We start from the raw sequence: 22,711 nt of genomic DNA, 5'->3' as shown, positions 1-22,711 counted from the left end.
GATGTTTACCAAGCTCAGTTGGGTCCACATATTGGTGACAAACAACAAGGTGTAGTTTATTGAGAGGAAAGGATCAAGAAATGTGACATTAGCGTTACTATTTTTAACAAAGCCGCCAACCCATTTACTGCAAAATCTCTGGATGGGATCATGTGTTACCACTTCATCTTTAAGCAAAGCCAGCCATGGACTAATTTAGCTAATTTATACCAGTAATAGTAATGTCAAAGAACAATCTACAGACTGAATATACAAGTTAATTAATTTGTAGACCAGAGGTAAAATGCTGTAATGATTACTGGCAAGTTTAGCTGTGAAATCCCATATTAATTCTTTGGCGCAGTTACCACCGACTCATTAGTCAGCTATCGTATACTCTTTGTGCATTTGGCTATTAATGGCGATGTTTCTGAGTAAGGCATTTTAAAGGCCGTCTTGCATTGATGGAGGCCTTTTTTTTCTACCATGACTGCATAATGGCCCGGACTCAAGAAATGTGATGTTAGTTTCAACATTTTTAACAGAGCTTCCTCCTTTGATGGGCAACTCGAACAGAAAAATCAATCAGCTAACCTGCTTAGTGCAACAGCTACAGACCAGAACCAGTGTACCCAGTTCTTATCTGAGCAAAGCCATTGCCAGCCATGGATTAATTTAACCAATCTATATCAATAATAGTAATGTAAAAGAACAATTTACAGACTGAAATTACAAGTTGTAATAATCACTAGCAAGTTTGTCCCTGACATCACATTTTAAGACTGCGACGCAGTTACCACCAACTTTCATCAGACAGTTATCTTCCAATCTTTCAGCATGAGGCATTCAACCATTTGCATGTTTTGTAAATTAGACATTGTCTTTTTGACCTATTAATGCAGGCTGAGTTTGTGCACAAGCCATGAATGCTTGTGTAGAACGAGCCTCAGGGTGGATTCAAAACCTAGACTGCTTTTTCCGTCACTTAAACGAGAATTTCTGTATGTTTAAACCCAGGCTAAAAGGTAATATTTTTAAACTATTATGCCACTATTCTAGTGGTCTTCTTCAGTTAGTAGCTGTAACCTATTGTGGCAATGACATTTAAAAAACACTTCCACAATGAAATCTTGTTTGCAGTTTCTCTATATACTTCCAGTGCTGCTGTTCAACATCAAAACTTCATTTCATTTTCAAGGTCCCATACTAATTGTTTCAGAACAAGATTTTCCAATGAGAAGGTTTATTTACTTTTGCTAAATACTTCAAGAATTCTGTCTGCTGTTAAATAACAGCCTAGCCTAGTGGGCTTCACTTGCTCATCCATGATTGCCCCAAAGGATTCAGTCAATACAGACATGCTACAGCTGCTGGCTGATGCCATCTACTAGTGCAAACTCAAAATGTTTTTCTAGCATGCTCGCTGTTTAAATACCATGAAATTGAAACTGGGAGAAAATACAGCAATTCCCCTTCAGGTAAGGACAAGATCAGAGCATTGGCCACTTCTATGTCTTTGGAAAAACTCTGCTTATGCAAATGTTAGCACCTAAATTCTGTTTACTTCCACTGAAGGCAATTTGATGAGATTTTTCCAGGAATTAATTTAATACAACTTTATCAAATCCTCCTCACTTTTTATTTTTAAAAGGACAATGTGCTTTCTGTGATTATCAGTGGTAAACTCTAGTATAATTTTTTGTTTTTATTTATTGGATGAGAAAGTAATTTTCAGCTCAGTACGCTGAGTGAATTGCTGTCATTATGAGGTATTTCTGCGTCCAATTTCTAGAGTCATATTTGTAGTATGCAGCCTGTCTTTTTATGCCATTCCTTAAAAGCTGTTCCTGTGCACTCTGCATCCTGACAGTATATATGCACACCTGACATTTAGAAAATGGTAAAACAGCAGAGGCAGTCACCACACGTGTCCCTTGTGCAGCTGCTCTTTGCCTTTTAGACCTGTGGCAGGCTGCAGGATGGAGAGACCTGAGGTACTCCCACAACATATGAGGAAATGCTTTAAAAAAAGGAGCATCATCTGTATAGAAAAGAACAGCCAGAGAAGTCTGAGATTTAATCCTACGTTTAAGCCATCAGATAATGTTTTTATAGAAACAAAAGCTGCTGACATTTATTGACAAGTACAAATGACAATCAACAAAGTGGAGTGCACTGTGTAGAAGCAGGACAGGGAAAATGCAGGATGCTTTTTAGGGTTGTAAAAATTAATTTCCTAGGGTTGAAGGATATGACTTATGTGAAATATTCATCAGCAGGCATAAAAGTTTAAGAGGACTGTCTATCCTGCACAAAGCTTTCATAGTAACATTATAATCAAACAAAGAATAAACGCCATTATTAAAACAGAATAGTTGAAATCACTCATCAAAGAGCCTGGTCTTACCTGTGGCAGCGCTTGCATGACAGTGTCCAGCAGAGATCTCATCCCAGTAGCCATCTTCAGGAGTTTGAGCACTGCAGACAGACACAGGAGCAGCGTGAAAAGGTCATTTTTTAAAAGCCGTTAGTCATTTTAGCTGTTCTATTTATTGCAGGATTTTGAAGTCATGGCACTATGCATCGTCTGTATTTATTTCCTAAGTGTTGGGTCACATGACTTACTCTTACTTGAAGAGCACTTTTTTAATTTCTCCAAAGAGGCAAACAAACTCAAAAAAGTCTAAATTCATTAACACACAGGTGCAGCTCAAACAATTAGAATATCATATAAAAGCTTTTTCCCCATTATTTAATTTAAATGTCAAACTTCTATTAATTCAAGATTCATCTCATACAATGGGAAATATTTTAAGACTTTTTGTATTAATGTTGATGACTACAGCTTACAAAAAGCAAAAAATCCACTATCTCAAAATACTAGAATATCACAAAACATAACTTGAAAAAGGATTTATATACAGAAATGTCAGCCTTCTGGAAAATTATGCTCATTTATGCACTCAGTACTTGGTTGGAGCTCCTTTTGCATGAATTACTGCATCTATGTGACATGGCATGGAGTCAATCAGTCTCTGGCAGCCTTCAGCTAAACTGAATTGTTGAGTCTGGTGTCTCGACATTTCCCCAGAGATTCTCTACAGGCTCCAGGTCTGTTCAGTCAAGTACAGGAATACTATGGTTAGCAAACCAGTTTCTGGTCGTTTTGGCTTCACTGTGGGCAGGTGCCAAGTCCTGCTGGAAAAGGAAATCAGTATCTCCATAATGCTTCTCAACAGATGGAAGCATGAAGTGCTCTAAAAAGCATTGAGAGCATTGACTCTGGACTTGATAAAGCACAGTAGACCAACAGCAGCAGATGACATGGCCTTAAACCGTCACTTACTGTGGAAACAAAAACACTGGACTTCCAGCATCTTGGATTATCTGTCGCTCTGATTTTCCTCCAGACTCTGGGACCTTGATTTCCAAATGAAATGCTAAATTTACTTTCATCTGAAAACAGGACTTTGGACCACTGAGCATCGGTCCAGATCTTTTTCTCCTCAGCCCGGGTGAGACACTGATGATGTCCGTGACTCCGGATTTCCTGGACACATCTGTGTGTGGTTGCTTTTGATCCACTGACTCCAGTCTCAGTCCACTCCTTGTGAAGCTTCTCTAAGTTCTTGAATCTGCTTTGTTTTGCAGTCCTCTGAAGGCTGAGCTCACCTCTGTTGCTTGTAGACCTTTTCTCACCACAACTTTCTCTGAATATGCTTACAGGGCCTCTGAGAGCAGCCTGCCCTTTCAGCAGTGATCTGTGGCTTACCCTGCTAGTGAAGGGTGTCAGTGATTGTCTCTGGACATTTGTCAAGTCAGCAGTCTTCCCCATGATTACAGTTGTGTGTACTGGACCAGAGTGAGAGAATGAAGGCTCAGGAAACCTTTTCCTCAATATTCTGATATTTCTAAGATAATGGATTTTAGATTTTTGTGAGCTGTAAGCCAATATTGTCAAGAGTGAAACAAAAAAAAGGCGTGGAATATTTCTCTTTGTATGATTAATTCTAGAATTTATAAAAGTTTAACTTATTTCAGTAAAACACATAAAAAAATACTTTGACTTGATATTTTTTTCTTTTTTTAGATGCACTTGTAAGCATCGACCGTGTGGGTGTATGTGTTGTACCTCGGGCTATTCTGAGAACTCTCATAATCCTGATGATGGTTGGATTTATGGGCAGGGCTGCACTCATTTTGAGCTCCTCCAGAGTGATACCCATGATGGACAACGCCACAATAGCAATATCCAGCTGATTCCACCTAAACACACAAGTCACATATATTCAGCACACATCATTATTCTTAATCACATATACTATTACCAGATAACCAAAGGTAACTATTACATATTAAAGCTTTAATGTGTGGTTTCCTTAACCACTTTGCAGTATTACCTGTCTTTAAAGAATCTGTGAATGCCAAACGCTGCGAGTTTGAGAAGAGCCTCAACAACAAAGATGCAGGTGAAGACGTAGTTACAGTACTTCAGGACTTCCTCTAAATACTGAACACAAACACAGGAAACACAAACACAGAGTTATTCCACGATATCTCACACAAAACTTATTCTAAGATAGCAATGATACAAGAGACAGCGCCTGAAGAGATGTCCGTCACCAAGAAGTTATCCCATCAGTTGCAAATAATATCAGCAGTGCACCTAGACAACATTAGGGCCTGTGTCCATTATAGAGTTATTGCGATACTAGAATTTTAATACTAGTGAATATCCAACACTAACGTTACCTGTTTTGATACCACTGCAACAACAAAAAAGACCTCCTTGATGATTAAAACTGGTTGAGTTATTTTGATTCACTGAAAATTAAGTAATGGAATCAGATATTGCTAGTAGTAATAAAAGGTGTTTGCTTTCTGTATCACACTACCCTCTGTTGCATGCCCTTTATCTCTCTATCTCTCTAACTGAAAGTCTGACATACTCAGTCTATTAACACCATAAGTGGGACTTCTCCCTCATGGACCAATCAGAATCATAAAGGGGCGGGACCTTTGTTGTCAGCTTTTCAACAATGCAACAATGGCTGAGTATTCAACTCATCTTCCTCAATTTCCAAGTTTCAAAGACTTTTTTTCAGCTTTTTATGCATTTAACCATTAAAATACTCATTTTTTACAAGCTAACTCTCTTTACCTAGTATTGGTTTAGGCTTATGACTAATAACTGAAACGTCCTTATTTTTTTTTATTTTCAAAAAAACAGGATTGGCTTGCCAAACCACCATGTTGCTATCCCAAAATCAACACCAAATGTTTTATTTTATTTTATTATAATTTTTTTATAACAAACAAATGTTAAATGTGCCCTGAGACTGACCAGTCCATGGTGTACCCCGCCTCTCACAAAACAAAAGCTGGGATAGGCTTCAGCCCCCACGGCCCCAAAAACGGAACAAGCAGCATAGAACATGGATGGATGGATGTTAAATGTGTTTTTTCACATCTTCTGTGTATCTTGGTAGTAGCCAGTAAACCATGTACAACTTAATTTTGTAATGTTTGCGTTTGTACATGCGTGGATGTTACCTTGGGCTGATTGTAGTGCTCAATACTCATGGTGAAGACGTTGATGCAGATGATAAAGGTGATGAAGAGGTCCAGGTAGTGGCTGGTGCACAGTGTGTGGATGGTCAGACGGAGTGGGGAGTAGTCAGCGTAGTAAGGCCTCTGCTTGGCCTCTGCAGCACACAGAAAAAACAAAAGACAGAACAGGGAGAGAAAAACAGACGGACACAGAAAGCTAGAGTGAGTAACTGCAGTGAGATTTAAATACATGGGGCATGTATACAGGGATGTGCACAGAAAGTTGCAAGGGATAAGAAAGGGAGCCAACAGGCTTTATTCTCTGGCTGCAAAAGTTTAGTTTAGATTTGCTTATTTCTTAAAAAGGCACCATTATTATGCCATTACTGAGGGCCTTTAGCAGCTGTATGTCAAGAACAGCTGTACTGATAAGAAGCTCTAACTGTAAAACATTTCTGTGGCATTGCCCTTTTTAACCCTGCAAAAAATCTGTGCACACCACTGCATGTGTGGTTGGTTTGTTGAACTAAGAAAGGACATGAGAGTCACAGGTGCACTATCTTATGCTTAAAAGCTAAGAAGGGCAAAAATTTAATGTTCAATCCTTTATCTGATATACTAAATATTAAATCAATTAATCCATCAACGCATGGTCATCTGCAAAATCATGGTCTATTATAAAGTTAGGCTGTGATCACCGTTGTTTCGTTTTTAACTGAATAATAGCCAGACTTAAGTAAGCAACAGTTATGTTTTTTCTATTCATGCGATAGTGTATGGCCCTCTTAAAAATGTAAACCACTTTCCTTAAAACAGAATTAAATTGTGTTAAAATGGACAGAAAAGGTGGGAATGGTAGCAAAAATGGGTGGAAATACAGACAATACAGGAAAAAAGGGCAAAATTTGGCATAAAAAGTGATGGGGAGGCTTAAATAGTGGCAAAAATTGGTTAAAAGTGGCAAAATAGGTTGATAAAGTTGTGGAAGGGATACAAAAGTGGCAAAAAATGACTTAAAAGGGGCAAAAATGGTTACAAAAGGTGATGAAATGGGATTTCAAAAGAAGCAGAAACAGGTTGAAAGTGGCAAAAATGGGTTAACAGAAGCAGAAAATATGCAGAAAGTGACAAGAATGGGTTAAAAGTTGGCAAAATGGCAACAAAATTGTAAAAAAAACAAGCTACACGTAGCAGAAATTGGTGTAACAAACTGTGAAATGCATAAAAAATGGGCCAGAAGGTTTTAATAATGGTGAAAATGGGTTAAAGGTGGCAAAATAGGCCAAAAAAGTTGTGGAAGGGGTATTAAAGTGCCAAAATTGTATTAAAAGGGGCAGAAATGGAAAGAAAAGGTGGTGAAATAGGAAATTGAAAAAAAGCAAAGATGGGTTACAAGTGGAAGAAATGGGTGAAGGTGTTAAAATGGGATTAAGAAGTCGCAAAAATAGAATAAAAGAAGCAAAAATGGGTTAAGACAAAAAATAGGGGGAGAAGTTTATGAAATTGGATTTTTAAAAGTAAAGCAAATGGCTATGAGGGGCAAGAATGTGTTCAAAGTGGCAAAAATTGGAGGAAAAGTGATGAAAAGGGGATAGACTGAGGCAAAAAAAATGGGATAAAGTGTCAAAAATGGGTAAAAAGAGGCAAAAATTGTGCAAAATTAATGAAAAGTGGCTTATAATAGTAGCAAGAATGGGTGAAGAAAGTGGTCAAAAGGAGTCAAAAAGTGGCATAAATAAGAAGATGCAACATCAGAACCTGATAATAGTTTGGCGCCCTTTCAGTTCCAAAATAAAGTTACCATTAGCCAGGAAGCATGCTAACACCAATGCTACTGATCCAACACACATGCATTGATACTATTAATAAATCACAACTGGGGAGGGCCCATTCTCTGGGTTTGTCCTGTAGCGCTGTGTGACTGGGTTAGCAGAGTAATGGCTCAGCTATGAGAAGAACGGTTTGAAAGAGTTCATGAACTTTCCCTTACAATGATTGTTAGCTTAAAACCAACACACGGATCTGTTTTTGAGAATATTGACCCAGGGGATTTTTTTATATTGCTTTAAGTTACTTGGCTCTTACAGCTGATTTGCGCTGTCAATACTGGTTTCAAATGTGTAATACATCAGCACCTGTCATGGGGTATTTTGGCTTCATATTAGAAGAAAAGGAGGAGGTTGAGGTGCCTTGTCCATCTTGAGATATAGTCTATTGGATGTAATAATATATCTGTTTATTTGTCTCCTAAAATAACATCTTTATCTATCTGTAACAGATAAGTAATGAAACAAGTGCAACATATAAACAAATACATGATACAAATGTACTGTTTCACCAACTAAAATGTTCTTTTGTATCTTATTTCTTAAAAGATTTATTAAAATATAAACTGAAAAGATATTACTTCATCAAATCCTCCACTTTTTTGAACAACTAAGAATATATATAAAAAAATCCAACAGTAGAACCATATTTCATCTCAAATTACATTTCTTCTTCTAGGTTTTGTGCCTGGTGAGTTATTTACTAAGCACAACCACAAGGACAGCATATTTCTCGCTCTCTGCCATAGCTCACCTAAATCCTCTAAGTTTTTTATTACTGGTTCGGTACGACAACAAGATAAAAATGCCCAGCTTACTAAGTCTTGAAGTTTGTGCCAGGCAATTTTGTTTGTTTAATGGAGTTTTTCCTTCCAACTGTTTGAACAGATCCTTGAAATGCCTCCGTACTTATCTAACAGGAGAGCTCTTTAATAGAAGCATTTTACAAGGTTACACTCATTTTTAGTCTTGTCATGGTGGAGAGGTCTCTGCCGTTTATGCTGACCAGAACAGGAGGAGTTATCTACTCTGAACCCCAGATTACAGCCTTCACTTTTGTTAAGTATGCTGCTGCTATGAGGAGTTTTATAGCCTATGAATATTAAACAGACTTAAAGTGCAGCTGTTAACCTAAACATAGCTATAAGCCCCTGTGTATTTTCATTTACTGTGTACTCACATGTCCATAGGTAATGATGATTATTGATTGTAGTTGTGTTTGGGTGTTTACGTCACCCCTTCAAAGTACACCATGCCCTATCTATCTAATGCATGCCTTCATGCCTGTGGTGTAATGTCTATGGTTAGAAGAGAGCTGCTCACAGTACGTTCAACATCACACATTTTTACACAAAAGCTTTTTTTCCACAGGTATATATGTATATAGACATATATGTATGTATATGTATAGATTTATTCCTCAGTTCATGTATTCATATTTTCACAAATTATAATCTCTCTAAGTACAGTGATGTTGAACGCACTCTAGAGCCACTCCTCTCACAGATGACATAAATACATTTTTTTTTAACTCCTCAGATCAGTCTCAGTGGTCCAAAACCTTTTTTGTTCCTGTTTCTTTTCATTTTCATTCTTTGACCAACAATCATAATATCCAAACATTATTTTTGGCAGCTGATTTGAGAAAATTTGTCAAGTTTTTTTGGCAGTTTTAGACCAGTAAGACTTGTTTCTTACACTAAAAAGAATGGCACTCTGCTCCCACCAAACACTGTCTTCTTGTGTTTTTCTGACTAAGACTATAACAAACCATATTCTTCTAAGAACTTACTTTCTTCTTTCTCTAGCTCAGTATAACAATAAAACACACAACAAAGAACAAGTCCTTATAAGCTGTTAGAGATTATGAGACACCGAGTGTTTGGACTTGTTTTTGCAATGGGTGGTGTGTTTCTGCGCTGCAAAATACTCACATTTTAACAAATGTATTTTTTTGAAATTCCAGTCAAAAACACTTCATTACAATTAATGAAAGACACAGTCACTGACAAGTTCAGATAAACATCTTATTTCAAGATATAAAAGCAAAAAAGGCATGAATAGCTCATTATGAGTAAATCAAAATTGAAAATTATGGGTAAGCTATAGGAACAGACTTGTAAACTAGGGAACTTGCTTGTTAAGTGTAGGAATGGTTTGAAAACCACTGGAAATATATTTTTAGCAATGGGAGAAGATCTGTTAATTGTTGGAACAGATTTGTTAACTGTGTGAACAGATTCTGACAGAACTCTAAACTTTAGCAACGGACATGTAAACTGGGAATAGATACGTAAACTTTAAGAATGGATATGGAAACTGTGGGAACAGATTTGTGAATTTCAGAAATGGATAAATAAACCATTAAAATAGATTAGAAAATTTTAGGAATGGATATTTAAACTGTGAGTCAAGATTTGTAAACTTTAGGAATAAATATGGAAACCTTGGGAACAGATTCTCAAAGAATTTTACAGTTTGGGAACAGATATGTATACTGTAGGAACAGATTATTAAACTTTAGAAGTTGATACGTCAATCACGATGATAGAATTGTAAACTTTAGGAATACATATGAAAACTGTGGGAACAGATTTCTAAAATTTCAGGAATGGATAAATAAAAAACAGATTAGACATTTTTAGGAATGAATATTTAAACTGTGGGGACAGATTCTGATCGACTTAATAATTAAGAAATTATGTAAACTCTTAGAATCGATATGGAACAAATTCGTACAGAATTATAAACTTTATAAACTTCAGGAATGGATATGTTAACTGGGGAAACAGTGAACTCATGATAGATATGTAAACTGTGGGAACAGATTTAAAACTTTTGGAATGCATGTTAAAATTTTGTGCACCAATTCAGGTATAGATATGTGAACTGTTGGAAGAGATTCTAAAAACTTGATAGAGGATATGTAAAGTGTGGGTCCAGATTCTTACAAAATTACAAACTTTAGGAATGAATATGCTAACCGTAGGAATAAATTTGTCAACATATTGAATGGATATGTAAATTGTGGGAACAGATTTATGAATTTAAGAAATGGCATGTAATCTGTCAGAACACATTTAAAAAATTTAAGAATGCATTTTTAAAATGATGAAACTGATTCTGACAGAATTATAATTTTAGGAATAGATACGTAAACTGTGGGAAAAGATTTATAAACTGTAAGAAATCAAATTCATTCTCATTGTTTACAACCTCATTCCCAAAGGCTTGTACAGTTTTGCTCCTGGACTTTTATACCATCGAAACAGATTTAAGTTTCCCTTATTTTCCTGGGCTTTCAGGGGCTTTGCACATTTCAGTTAAAGCAAGCAAATTGTGCTTGTTGCATTTATTATTTCATATTCTAGGACATTCAGTTCTTATTTTCAGCTCTTAAAAATCTTGAAATAAGATGTTATATCTTATATCTTACAGTAACTGTAATATGATATTTTGACCAGAAATGACTTGAATACACTTGGCTAAGATTTGAGATTTTGCAGTGCGATGTTTCACCCAGCATGGTTTGCAAGCTGTATGTAACTTACCAAACACTTCCACTTAACACTAGTTTTATAATTCAAGGTATTACAAAGTATAGCAGCCAAAACGCCTGCTATGTTTCTGAGTCTGCCAGTCAAAGCATGTTTAACAGGAAAAGTCCTCCCCTGTCCAAGTGTCGAGAGATGCCTCTGGCTCATGGCTACACATGCACACAGGAAGGGAAAGAGGGGGCACTGGCATTTCACCAATCAGAATTTTCTGGGAGGATTGCATCAACTTCAATCAGCGTCACATGCAGGAAGGGGCTGCAAAGGTTCTTTTCAATAATAATCAAATTCTTACAAAAGTTTTTTTTTCTTAAATAATTTAAATGTTTGAAGATATATATTAAACTATTGTTATCCACAGGGAAATAAATGGAAGCATCGAAATTTATGATTTTGCTCTTTTCCCTAAATATTGAAAGAGTGAGCTTAAAGTTTGAAGGTAGTTTCATACGTATGTTGGTTAGGTTGGCCCAATTTCCACAGTTTTTCATGCAATGTTAGTTAGGGTTAAGGGGGGGAATGCAATCATGCAGGTACATGCATAGACTGGCATAGCCCACGCCTTCATTCAGTGATAAATCACTGTTTGTGTGAGCTAGCCAGTCTTTTAAACTCTCCCTCTTCTTTAACATTTTAGCAGTCGGGTTATATTTCCCTATATCCTCTCTTTTTCATTCTCTTTCTCTCTTTCTCAGGCTCTGAAAGCAGGCAGTGCTCAGAAAAATAGACTACCGACCAGCCCCTCCATTCTCCTTACTCCTGCGCTTTTTCTCTATCATTTTCTGCCTCTTCTCCTCCCGTAAGCGGGCCTCTTCCTCTTCCTGGTCCTGCCGGCACTTGTGGAAGTTCTCCACCACGACGCCGACGAACATGTTGAGGACGAAGAAGCTGACGATGAGCAGGAAGGAGATGAAGTAGAGCAGCATCCAGGGGTTGTGGTTCCTCACGGGCTGAGGGGAAAAGAGCAGAGGAGAGCAGGTTGAGGAGCTTTTCAGGAGTTTTTGCTTCACTAGAGCCTCAGGTAATACACAGAGAAAGAAAAATGCTTCCATAGTTGTATTTTTGACTTTGCTCATGTACTGAAGCGAGACAAATGCCACACTGCCAGTTCAAAGCTTCACAGCGTTGTCAGACTGTCCTTGTGTACCCTTGGATAAATGATTCCTTTGAATGATAACAACAATAAAAGTCTGAATCCTTTGCTTTGAAATATAACAGACTATTTCAGCACATTACACCACCTGCAGATGCATATCTGAGGACGGCTGCATCAATTAAAGCTTTGATGTCAGGTTATAAACTCACCTTTGAGCCGTGCTCAGAATCTTTTATCACTACATCTCTGACATTTGACTTTGTGTACATATATTACAAATCTTCATAGTGAAGTTTTACTGCTAGTGGCAGTTAACGGAACAGATACTGGGTGACTTACTGTATACTGGTGTGCAGCCGCCACTGTCACAGGCTGGATGAGACCTAGCGCAATTGAAAACACACCCAATACTGCAAGCACCCTCTTCAGTGCTCAGAAAATGCTGGAATTCATGACGACACAGATCAGAGTGACTTGGTGCCACTTTTTAACCGCTTTTCTCCGTTCCCCTGCTTGCATTTACTGGAAACGGGGGTAAGCCACAAACCTTATGAAGCTCTGGTTTGGCTGAAAACACTCCACAGTTACGGACAAATGGCAGGCAGAGGAGGACAGAGTGACTTACAGCTACAGGCTGAGAGCTAGCCTACTGTACTATAACTTGTAGATTTACAAACTCAACTGAAAACCAATGGTATCTTCTGCTCTAGAGTTCTGGATGTTGTGGATAAAGCTGAACCAAAATCAAGCCCTCATTAGCTGACAGCCAGCTTTCATTTAAAGACCCCGTAAAAGGAAATCCAAAGTTTTTGTTCAACACACTAGATATGTTGGAATAATGTTCCTGTAAACATGTGAAAACAATGAGATCTTCATGTGGCTGAATTCTGGATTTAGACTGTTAGAGAGTTTTTCACTCTTCCCTGGCTGGGTTTAATTTGGGTGGGCCAAATATGTGGGCTCATGATGTCACGGGCCCACAGTAGGGGATGACCCCGCCCGTCTAACACTACATTACAATACAAACAACACTAAAAGAGAGCAGTTCATCTCACAGTCTGTTGTTAGCTGATGCCACTGCCTTTATTGAGAGTTAAGTCAGTTAAATGCTGTTTTTTGTTCACTGTGAGGTAAATGTGCCAAATCTATCAGCTACAGTGGCCCACGGGTCATTTAAAGTATAACAGGGATTTTAGCCAGAAAACAGACTTTTTCTCTTCTATGGCACAATACCAGGCGGCTGCATTCTGATCACAAGGTCAACATTCAGATTATAGCATTTTTTTTTTTTTTTAAATCTTAGAGGATCATATTTCTCCTGAGTGGGCTTGGCTCTGGCTTGACCAACACACACGCCCACACCATCCAGATTTTACTGACTCATTTTTCATGATTTTGAAGCTTAATTTTATAAACTTCGAGAGGAGTTCATAACAAAAACAGGATAAAAGTGGCAAAAAACAGCGAAAAGTGGCTATAAGAAGTGGTAAAAATCGGCTAAAAGCAGCAGAAATGGAAAATAAGTGGCAAAAATGTACAAAAAGGGCAAAAAAATTGCAAATAAGGGATATGGAAATATACAGAGAAAAAAAAAGGTTGACAATTAAGTCTGACCAGTAAAACCTTCTGCACAAGTGTGGAAACAAACTGATTAATGTGATTTGCAATGGACCATTTCTGAGGTCAAAGTTTTCATTTTTAAGATTTTCTGGGGAATAAAATGTCAAGTTAAGACATACAAGTGTCACAAATCATCACAAAAAAACCACGCGCTGAGTATCACTGATCTACCTATTGACCCGACACTTTCCTGACATCATTACCTGTTGGTCGACTCCTACAGCATCCAGACCGTCATACATGATATTGACCCAGCCGTCCTTGCAGGACAGCACGAACAAAGACATCAGAGCCTGGAAAGGACACAAACATATCAAAACAGTTAATAATATTGTCCTAGCACACTGTTATGAACCTAAGACTGCTTCGAGACACACTGTATACTCTTAAATCAATTCAAATCTCATAAAGATGGTTGTTTAATTGGAGATTTAAGCCAGTTTTCCTCCCATCTTCCCCCCTTTTATCCACACCTGGATCAGGTTGTCAAAGTTGTATTTCCTCCGTATCCAGCGGTAGTTGGCCTGCAGACAATCTGACTTGTTGGTAATGTTCTTTGTGTCCAGACCTTCACAGTGGTAAAACTTCCCTTTGAACAGCTAAAGAGAGAGAAACAGATGAAAGAGTCTGCAGGGCTTTTTTCAGTCATTTACACATTATCTGAATTGCACTGAAGCGCTCAGCATTTTAAAGTCCAGCTATTAATACCAGAAATAAAAGACATTTCATAGAGCACATTCTTATCTGAGAGTTTCTCATCAGGGCTCGGCTAAAAGATGGCCTGGGGTTCATGTTGTCCCTTTCACACTTAACCTAACTGTCATTCAGGCACAAAAGCTTATTGTCAGTTGGAAATTCAAGACACTTCCGATCACCCTGGAGTCTCAATCAAATCCGCAGTGATATTTCTCTGTTGCAAAGGGCAGAATAATTTGTCCTCAAGCTTTGAGGAAGCAAACGGCAAAGCTGAATCCTTGGTACAGTGTGCTTTTAATCTCAACACTGTGCGTGTCTGTGTTGTTGAATTTTGTGTGACACTGTGCTTGAATGCCAACTACCTGAACCCCTAAGATGCCAAAGACAATAAAGAAGGCGCAGCAGATCAGGACGATGTTCCCGATGGGTCTCAGAGAGGTGATGAGAGTCTCCACAACCAACTTCAGTCCAGGGGCTCGACTGATCACCCTGGAAAGCACAAATAATAATGATGTGACCGTAAATGTGGAGCTGAAATACAGACATGGAGTATAGGCATCTATGTAAACAGTACATAGTGTACCTTAGTGGGCGTAGTGTTCGCAGCAGGCGGAGGACTCGGAGGATCCCCAGGATTCTGTTTCCACCGGAATACGCCAGAGAAACCAGAATGTCAATCAGAGACACGAAGACCAACAAACCGTCGAGTACGTTCCAGCTGGACTGGAGGTAAGTCTGCTTCCCAAAGCAAAAACCAAGAGCTACAACCTGGTGAGGCAAAAACAGAACAATGAGTTATTTTTTAACACGTCCCACAACAATTTAGAGCTATAACTAGAACGTTATTTAAGGAAGCACCCATACTTCTTATTTATTTCATTTTCCTGTGATAACCAGATTTCCAGGTGTTTTCTTGAGATCTTAAAGGGGACATATTTTACCCTTTTGATACCTTGGTATCAAAGGAACATTAGCATTGTTGTTCTGCATGACAATATACACCTTGACACCGTGCTTTGCATTGACAGTGGCCATTTTCTATACGAAACCAAAGGACGCCATTGTTTGAGAATAGTTAAACTGCTGCACCAGCTGGTGGCTCTTTTTCAATACTGTCAAATATTCTAATATTTTAGGTAGTGCATTTCTGATTTTTGTGAGCTGTAAGCTCAAATCATCATGATTAAAACAAAAAAAATTCTTAAAATGTTGCACTTTCTATAAGATAAATCTAAATAAATGGAAATGTGACTTCTCTGTAGCAAATAACAGGGGAAAAAACTACTTTTTCATGATATTCAAAATGTACAAAGCTTACATTAAGAACCACATGTGCTGACCTATAAGCTCAGGGTTTTATCAATAAAGAAGGAAAAAAGGTTGGGAACCACTCTTAAATGCTAACTAAAATGATTGATACTGAGGGAAACAGAAGTCAACTTTCTAAACTTTCACAGATGTCAAACACTCTGAAAACTGAGAGAAAAAAGCTGGTAATAGAGACAGGCCCTCAAGAAATCAACCAAAAATGAACCAATTAACACAAAATGCATGTGTTAAGACTGCTGGAAGAACTGGAGCTGTCACTGGAGTAACATGACTTTACCTTGATGGCCATCTCTGCCAGGAAAATCACAGTGAAAACGTAGTTGGACACAGTCAGAAATACTCGCTCCTAAAATAGAATGAGAGAAACAGACACATGAAAAACAAGGTTCAGGGTTACACACAACTTTCTAATGAGCTGCCTCAAACAGCTAGCCTGTAATTTATAATATTGTCATTATTTGGATCAATTTTAACCAGGAAAAACCTCATTGACAACAAGAATCTTATTTACAAGAGTGTCCTGGCCAAAATAGGCAGCAGCACATTTAAGAAAGACAGCCATAAAACACAGCCTAACCAAATCCTGGAGAGAAAGCAGAAAGTCATCAGTCAAAACTTCTATAGCCTGATGCATCTTCCTCCAATGCCTTCGATCTACTTCTAACAAGATTTAAAGACACCAGCTCTCCTAAACACAGATTTTCCTGCAGCAGATTCCAGGCTGCAGGAGCAGCTATATGAAACTAAATTTCCCCTGTCCAGTCGCAATTTAGTGACAGATAGCAAAGGTAAGTCACTTTATGATGTTAATGCATTTTAAACAGCTTTTAGCCTTGATGTTGCTAATCTCATAGTTGTATGTCAATGTTTACAGTTTTTCTGTTGTAGTAAATCTGTGAAGCAGGTGGGTGGCAGCATCATGCTGTGGGGATGCTTCTCAACAGCCTTCCCTGGAAACTTGTAATGATAGAGGGTAAAGTGTATGTGACCAAATATAGGAAAATCTTGCGGGACTATCTTATTCAGTTTGCAGGATTACTACAGCTTGGGAGAAGATTTATTTTCCAGTAAGAATATGACTCAAAGCATACAGTGAAAGCTACACAGAAATGGTTTAAAGATAACAAGGTGAATGTTGTGGAGTGGCCAAGTCAAAGCCCAGACCACAATCCAATAGGGAATTTGAGGCTGGACGTGAAAAGGGCTGTTCACACCTATTTCTTTTTTTGTCAAAGCAGAAAAAAATTTAAAGATATTTTTGTTAGACTTTTTGAGCTTAAGAGGCAGAAATAAGACTCTTGATTTTTAGGCTTAAGCTCATTTTTTTACACAATCATAAACAAAGCAGTAAGAGTTAAGTGTATGCAAAGTGTATAAAAAGCTAAATTCAGCAATAAGACTGCATCAGGTTAGAAGAACATACTGAAAGCACGTAGTCAAACTGTGCGGTCAGTGAGAGTGTGATGTAGCGTTTGTGCGTCCATGTGTCTCACCGGGCTGTTGGACAGTATATCGGGTCTCTCCAGAGCGATGGTGATGCAGTTGAGGAAGATGAAAACCAGAACCACATGGTCGAACAATCTGTGAGAGATCACACTTTGGCACCACACCCGCAATCTAAACACACACAGACACAGGAGCGTGCCCACACACAGACATAAACACACGGTTATCTATAAAGTGCCTGTGGTGCGTTACAGCTATTGACCAAACAATTAGCACTGAGCGAGTGAGCGGTGAAAGAGAGGAAAAATGAGAAAATTAACTAAAGAAGAAGAAAGAGGTACATAGTGTAGGGCAGTCTAGATCCATACAGACTATGTGTTTATGGTTGTGTGATTCTCACCGGCTCTCTGGAGAGAACAGGTACAATGTCCAATCTTCATGCTCTTTGCACCAGCGAGGCTTCATGTTACGGAGCTCCTTTTTGATCCAGTAACACAAAGAACTCTGCAGAAGGAAGAGAGCAAGAGTCAAGATTATTACTATCAACCCATGTCCCTTGCTGCCGGTTTTTGTGTCAGCAGCACTAATTTTCAACAAAGAACCAGTGAAATTCTCTGTTTTTTTCAGTTGAAAATAGCTTTATCTTATTCCTATTTGTACAGCACCAATTCATAGCTTATCACTGGACACTTCACAAAAGGGCAGGTCTAGACTGTACTCTTCGATACATTATTAAAAAGACTCAACATTAATCTGCACTCGCACTAAGCAGCATACAGTGGCGAGGAAAACCTTCCCTTTAACGGGCAGAATCCTCGAGCAGAACCAGACTAATGATTCAACTCATGTCTTAACTTTTGGATCAACACCATACTCATCAGTATCCTTCTCCCTTACAACCAAAGTACGAAGGAGAGGGGCTTCTGATGTCCATTTTGTCAACAACCATTCTGGAGGAGAAACTGATCTGACTCCCATTTTCCCATCTGACTCCCACTCCACATAAAATTTCCAGGTCTGAATCCACTGCTAATGCCAAGATATGATTCCATCAGTACTATCAAATATGCACCCATACATATTCAAGCAGTGGAAGCACACTTGGGTTGAGTGTTTTGCTCAAAAACACATCACCAGCTGGGACCGTACCTGCTGAGGATCAAACTCTTGACCTTCCAGTTGAAAGATGACCAACTCTACCTACTTAGCCATAATTGGATAAGCTGCAAGGAGGACAGAAGGCTTGAAGTGCTAATGTTAGTCACACTTAGCAAAATGATTTGACATTGTTTACCCACAGACATTAAGCCTTGTTTTGACATTGTTACCTTTCGGCTAGTTGACTCATGTGAATTTAAATCTGCCGTTGATTGACGGTTAAAAGTAGTCACTAGGAACATCCCTGGTCATCATCTTTGAGCTAACCAACATCTTTATGTAATGTTTATCATCAAACATACTTGTTTGGAGCTGGAATTTGTCGGGAGCAATGATTGGAAAAAGTAAAGTAATATGCTATGAACCCCACTTAGAAAGATAAGTTTTCAAATGAGAAAACAAATCCTAAAGTGCTGTAGAAATGAAATAAAACCTGACTGACAGGCTAAAAAGATCTAAAAATGCAACACGTTGTGTCAACATCTAAAGAAATTCAAGAGAAACAACGTTTTTGACATCCATCAGTCTGGAAAGGGTTACAAAGCCATTTCCAAGGCTTCAGGACTCCAGTGAACCACAGTGAGAGCCATTATCCACAAAAGGAGAAACTTGGTACGGTTCTGAACTTTTCATTTTTATATGGAAATCTACATGAACCTCAACAGAAAAATACCATAGCAAACACATCATGAAATACCTGCCAAATATTCCACTCAGTTTCATTCAAGATCATTTGGTTGCTTCACTGTTTGGTCTTGTCTTTTTCCCTTTGTCTTTCTGCTCCTATCTCTCTATCTTATTTTATCTTATTATATATGTTTTATTTTTGTTTTTTTCAATTGTTTGTTTTCTCTCCTTTTTTTCCTCCCCTTAGATTTATTAATTTCTGAATTTGTTTTCTCTTTTTAATGTCTATTATATGTAAATCATTTTGTAAATCAACATCACAACTTTCCATCCATTTATCTGTTTGTTTGCACACATTTGTTTGTATGCACTTATTGGTTAATAGTAATAAAAAAAATAATTAGTATTAAAATAAACACTATACCCTATTAAAATAGACCAATGTTAATCATTATTATTATTATAATAAAGACTATACCCTAAAAAAAAAAAAAAAGAAAAAAAAAACTAATTAAAAAAAAGTCCTGATCACCCCAAGAAGTGACTGGCCTACCAAAACCACTCCAAGAGCACACCGACACACAAAAGCTCATCTCACGTTTGACAAAAAAACATCCCTATGATCCCAAAGGCTTTTGGAGAAATATCCTGTGGACTGACAAGACAAAAGTGGAACTTTTTGGAAGATGATGCCCTGTTATATCTTGCATAAAACTAATACAGCATTTCATAAAATAAACATGACAGTAACAGTCAAACATTGGAGTGGTAGTGGCACTCTGGGGCTGCTTTGCTGTTTCAGGACCTGGACAACTTGCCATAAATAATGGAACCATAAATTCTGCTCTCTACCTAAAAATCCCGAAGGATAATGTTCAGCTATCAATTCATATCCTCAAGCGTACTTGTTTTTTTATTTTTTTTTGGCTTAGGAAGCAATTACTTCTTCACATAGGACCAAGTACGTTTAGCTGTTTTTTTCCCTTGATAAAGTACATCATCTTTTAAAAACTACCTTTTGTATTTACTTGATTATCTTTGCTTAAGAATAAAATTTGTGTGGTGCAGATGTGAAAAAAGGAACCAGGAATGGGGTATTTACTCTTTCACAGCACTGTATACAGAAGAGAAAATCTGTGCCTTTGTCTTTCGACCAGGTGTTGTTGGACACTGGCACAAATGGGCTCTGCTTCCTAAAGATAGCATTGCACACCTGACTACAACTCAATTTAAGACCACAGGCACAGTTAAAGTGCATTTACTACCTTACAATATTACTGCTGGGCTAGGATAAAGACTTTAAAACAGCTTATTTGGAAAATAATTGACACTCATTATTCAATATGTCTCATTGTAAGTATTAATAGTTGGGTTTTGTTGAATATAATTACCTGATTAACCCTTAAACCCTGAAAAAGAACACAAAATCTAACCTGAATTTTCATAGTGTTGCTTCTATTAGCCCTTACACGTTGAAATCTATGAGGGCACAGTATACAAGTGTTTTCTTGCATAATGATGAGGTTAATTGGACCACAGAAGGCAACTTAGTGCAAACACCAGCTCAATAGAAACTCTTGTGGAACTCATTAAAGTTTCTAATAAAACAAACATAAGAAAGCTTAGGTACGCAGCTTCTGTTCTTCAGGATTCTAATTAAAAACAGCCCAAAGTCAAGACATACTCAGATGCTGCTTATTTGGCAAATTGTGCATGCGAACGTGCATCCAGGTGTGCAGTTCTGTGTGTGTTGCAGTGTGAGTGTTTGTGCGAACCGGATGATAAGAACCTGCTGCTTAGATATCCTTGAGGCTGAGATCCATAATCCCTGACACAGACACACACAGGAGCAAATGTCTCAGCTGGCATATCAAACGCACACACATCAATACATGCATACACTCATAGAATGATCCGATTTAACCCTCCTGTGTTCAGTGTGCCGGGGGGGGGGGGCTTTTGTTTTAGTGGATTTCATGGCTCTACAACTCAATTTGGAGCAGATAAGACTATCAACAATGTCACAACAGAGGTCGTTCAAAACCACCGAGGACTACATCCTTTAGTTTCACACACACATGAACTACCTCAGTGACTGTACATACACGCTGTTTGTACCCAGAGAGGAAACAATTGCTCCCCAAGCCAATCAATTACAGCCTGACTACTAGAGTCCCTCCGGGCTCTGCAGTGTAAACACAAAATACACTCTCTCTCATATTTCATAGTAAGAGGGAGACAACAGCCAGAGGACACCAAGAATGACAGAAATGTGTAAACTATGGAAGCCTAAACAGACATCTATCCATATGTTGTTGTACTTCTCTATTTTTCCCTGGTTGTGAGTTATTACTGCTAGATCTTGATTTGTTTATATAATGAAGATAATACATTTCCATTGCAATAACAGGTAAAATTTGGTTGTTTTCTTTCAGCCTTGCCTTACTTTTGTCTTTATCTCAGGATAACCAAGCTAATTTTTCCATAGCAATGCATTAACTTATCTTCACTTAACTAATTGATCTCTCGAGGTCACGAGCAATTTACAGTTTTCTCCTGAGATTTTAATTTCTTTATCTTGATATAGCTGGAACATATAGCTTGTTTAACCATACAGCTTATGTTATTATGAGCCCAAGAAATAACCTCGAACAGCTAAGAAAAGAAAAAAACTACTCAACATCCTCCCCTCCTTGCTTTCCTGTTATGCACCTACAGTGGTGTAGCTATGGATTTTGGACCCCAAAAAGAAAATTACATTAGTACCCCCTTAGCCAGCCAGCCAAGTGAAGATTTTCATTTTACAAATATCTATGCATTTCTATGGTTTTTAAAGTATACTTTCGCTTATTAAAGAGCCCTATTTTTGCTTTTGTTGAATTTAATTTACTGGTATTATTTCCTTCACATCAGTTTGTGTTTATTAGCCTGTTGTTGGGGGCTATCCCTGCTTTCTTCTCCTCCAAAATTCTCCACTTCCTCTTTATCCTTGCTTTCTCCTCCTCAGTTATCCTCATCTTGCTCTCTGTCTCTGCTTTCTTCTTATTCATAATCCTCAACTTGCTCTCTGTCACTGCTTTCTTCTATTTCATAATCTTTATCTTGCTCTCTCTCTGCTTTCTTCTTATTCGTAATCCTCATCTTGCTCTCTTTCACTTTTTCTTCTCCTTCATCATCCTCATCTTGCTCTCAGTCCCTGCTTTCTTCCCCTCCATCATCCTCGTCCTGCTGTCTGTCCCTGCCTTCGTCTTCTGCCTTCTTCTTCTTGTGAAATGCAAGGCTAATTAATACTGATATAGAATTATGTAATTAAAAACTGTAGGAGGCAGATCAGAAGCGCTGTAAGAGAGCAGAGGTATGCAGATGTGTTTGGCTGGTAGAGTTAAAAGCAGTTAATCAAGTAAATTTAAGTTGTTTCTGAATATAAAAGGAAATGAACTTAAATAAAGGTACTAAAAATAACCTATAAGCATGACAACGTTGTTTACAATATCCCGCACAGCCTCCATTTTTAATGTAAAAACTGTGCAGAAATTGTTTCATGGACTATATGATAAACAAAAGTATCACCTCAAATTACTGAGATGTCATTTAACATAGGGTTAGTCTTACCGGTGGACCTTTATGTGTACTAAAATATGGTAATGTATTTGCACTGAAATTTCTATTTTTCAGACATGGTCAAAGATTAAAAAAAAAAAAAAACACACAGAAGTCCTCTGTAATTAATATACATTATCTGAGGTCCCCAGATGATACTCAATCTGTGCAAAAAGGACTAAATCTTTTTTCCTTGTGATTATGGGATTATTTTTGGTGATGCAGCAAAC

At 37.9% G+C, this 22,711-nt stretch overlaps 1 protein-coding gene across 1 annotated transcript in view; it reads right to left on the bottom strand.

Annotated features, from left to right (window-relative positions):
• Positions 1 to 22,711, bottom strand: part of cacna1ha (calcium channel, voltage-dependent, T type, alpha 1H subunit a) — a 211,967-nt gene that overhangs the window by 19,409 nt on the left and 169,847 nt on the right. The window contains exons 20-31 of the mRNA XM_041817429.1: positions 17,497 to 17,600; positions 17,144 to 17,267; positions 15,928 to 15,996; positions 14,905 to 15,089; positions 14,684 to 14,810; positions 14,099 to 14,224; positions 13,829 to 13,918; positions 11,667 to 11,859; positions 5,533 to 5,684; positions 4,380 to 4,489; positions 4,112 to 4,245; positions 2,387 to 2,457 (exon numbers count right to left, since the gene is read on the bottom strand). Of these exons, the coding sequence (XP_041673363.1) occupies positions 2,387 to 2,457; positions 4,112 to 4,245; positions 4,380 to 4,489; positions 5,533 to 5,684; positions 11,667 to 11,859; positions 13,829 to 13,918; positions 14,099 to 14,224; positions 14,684 to 14,810; positions 14,905 to 15,089; positions 15,928 to 15,996; positions 17,144 to 17,267; positions 17,497 to 17,600 (1,485 nt within the window). The remainder of the gene's footprint in view (positions 1 to 2,386; positions 2,458 to 4,111; positions 4,246 to 4,379; positions 4,490 to 5,532; positions 5,685 to 11,666; positions 11,860 to 13,828; positions 13,919 to 14,098; positions 14,225 to 14,683; positions 14,811 to 14,904; positions 15,090 to 15,927; positions 15,997 to 17,143; positions 17,268 to 17,496; positions 17,601 to 22,711) is intronic.

This window comes from Cheilinus undulatus, linkage group 21, assembly GCF_018320785.1.
Source record: "Cheilinus undulatus linkage group 21, ASM1832078v1, whole genome shotgun sequence".
Classification (NCBI taxonomy): domain Eukaryota; kingdom Metazoa; phylum Chordata; class Actinopteri; order Labriformes; family Labridae; genus Cheilinus; species Cheilinus undulatus.
Note: the sequence above shows the minus strand (reverse complement) of the source record. Positions and strands in the feature narration are given on the sequence as shown.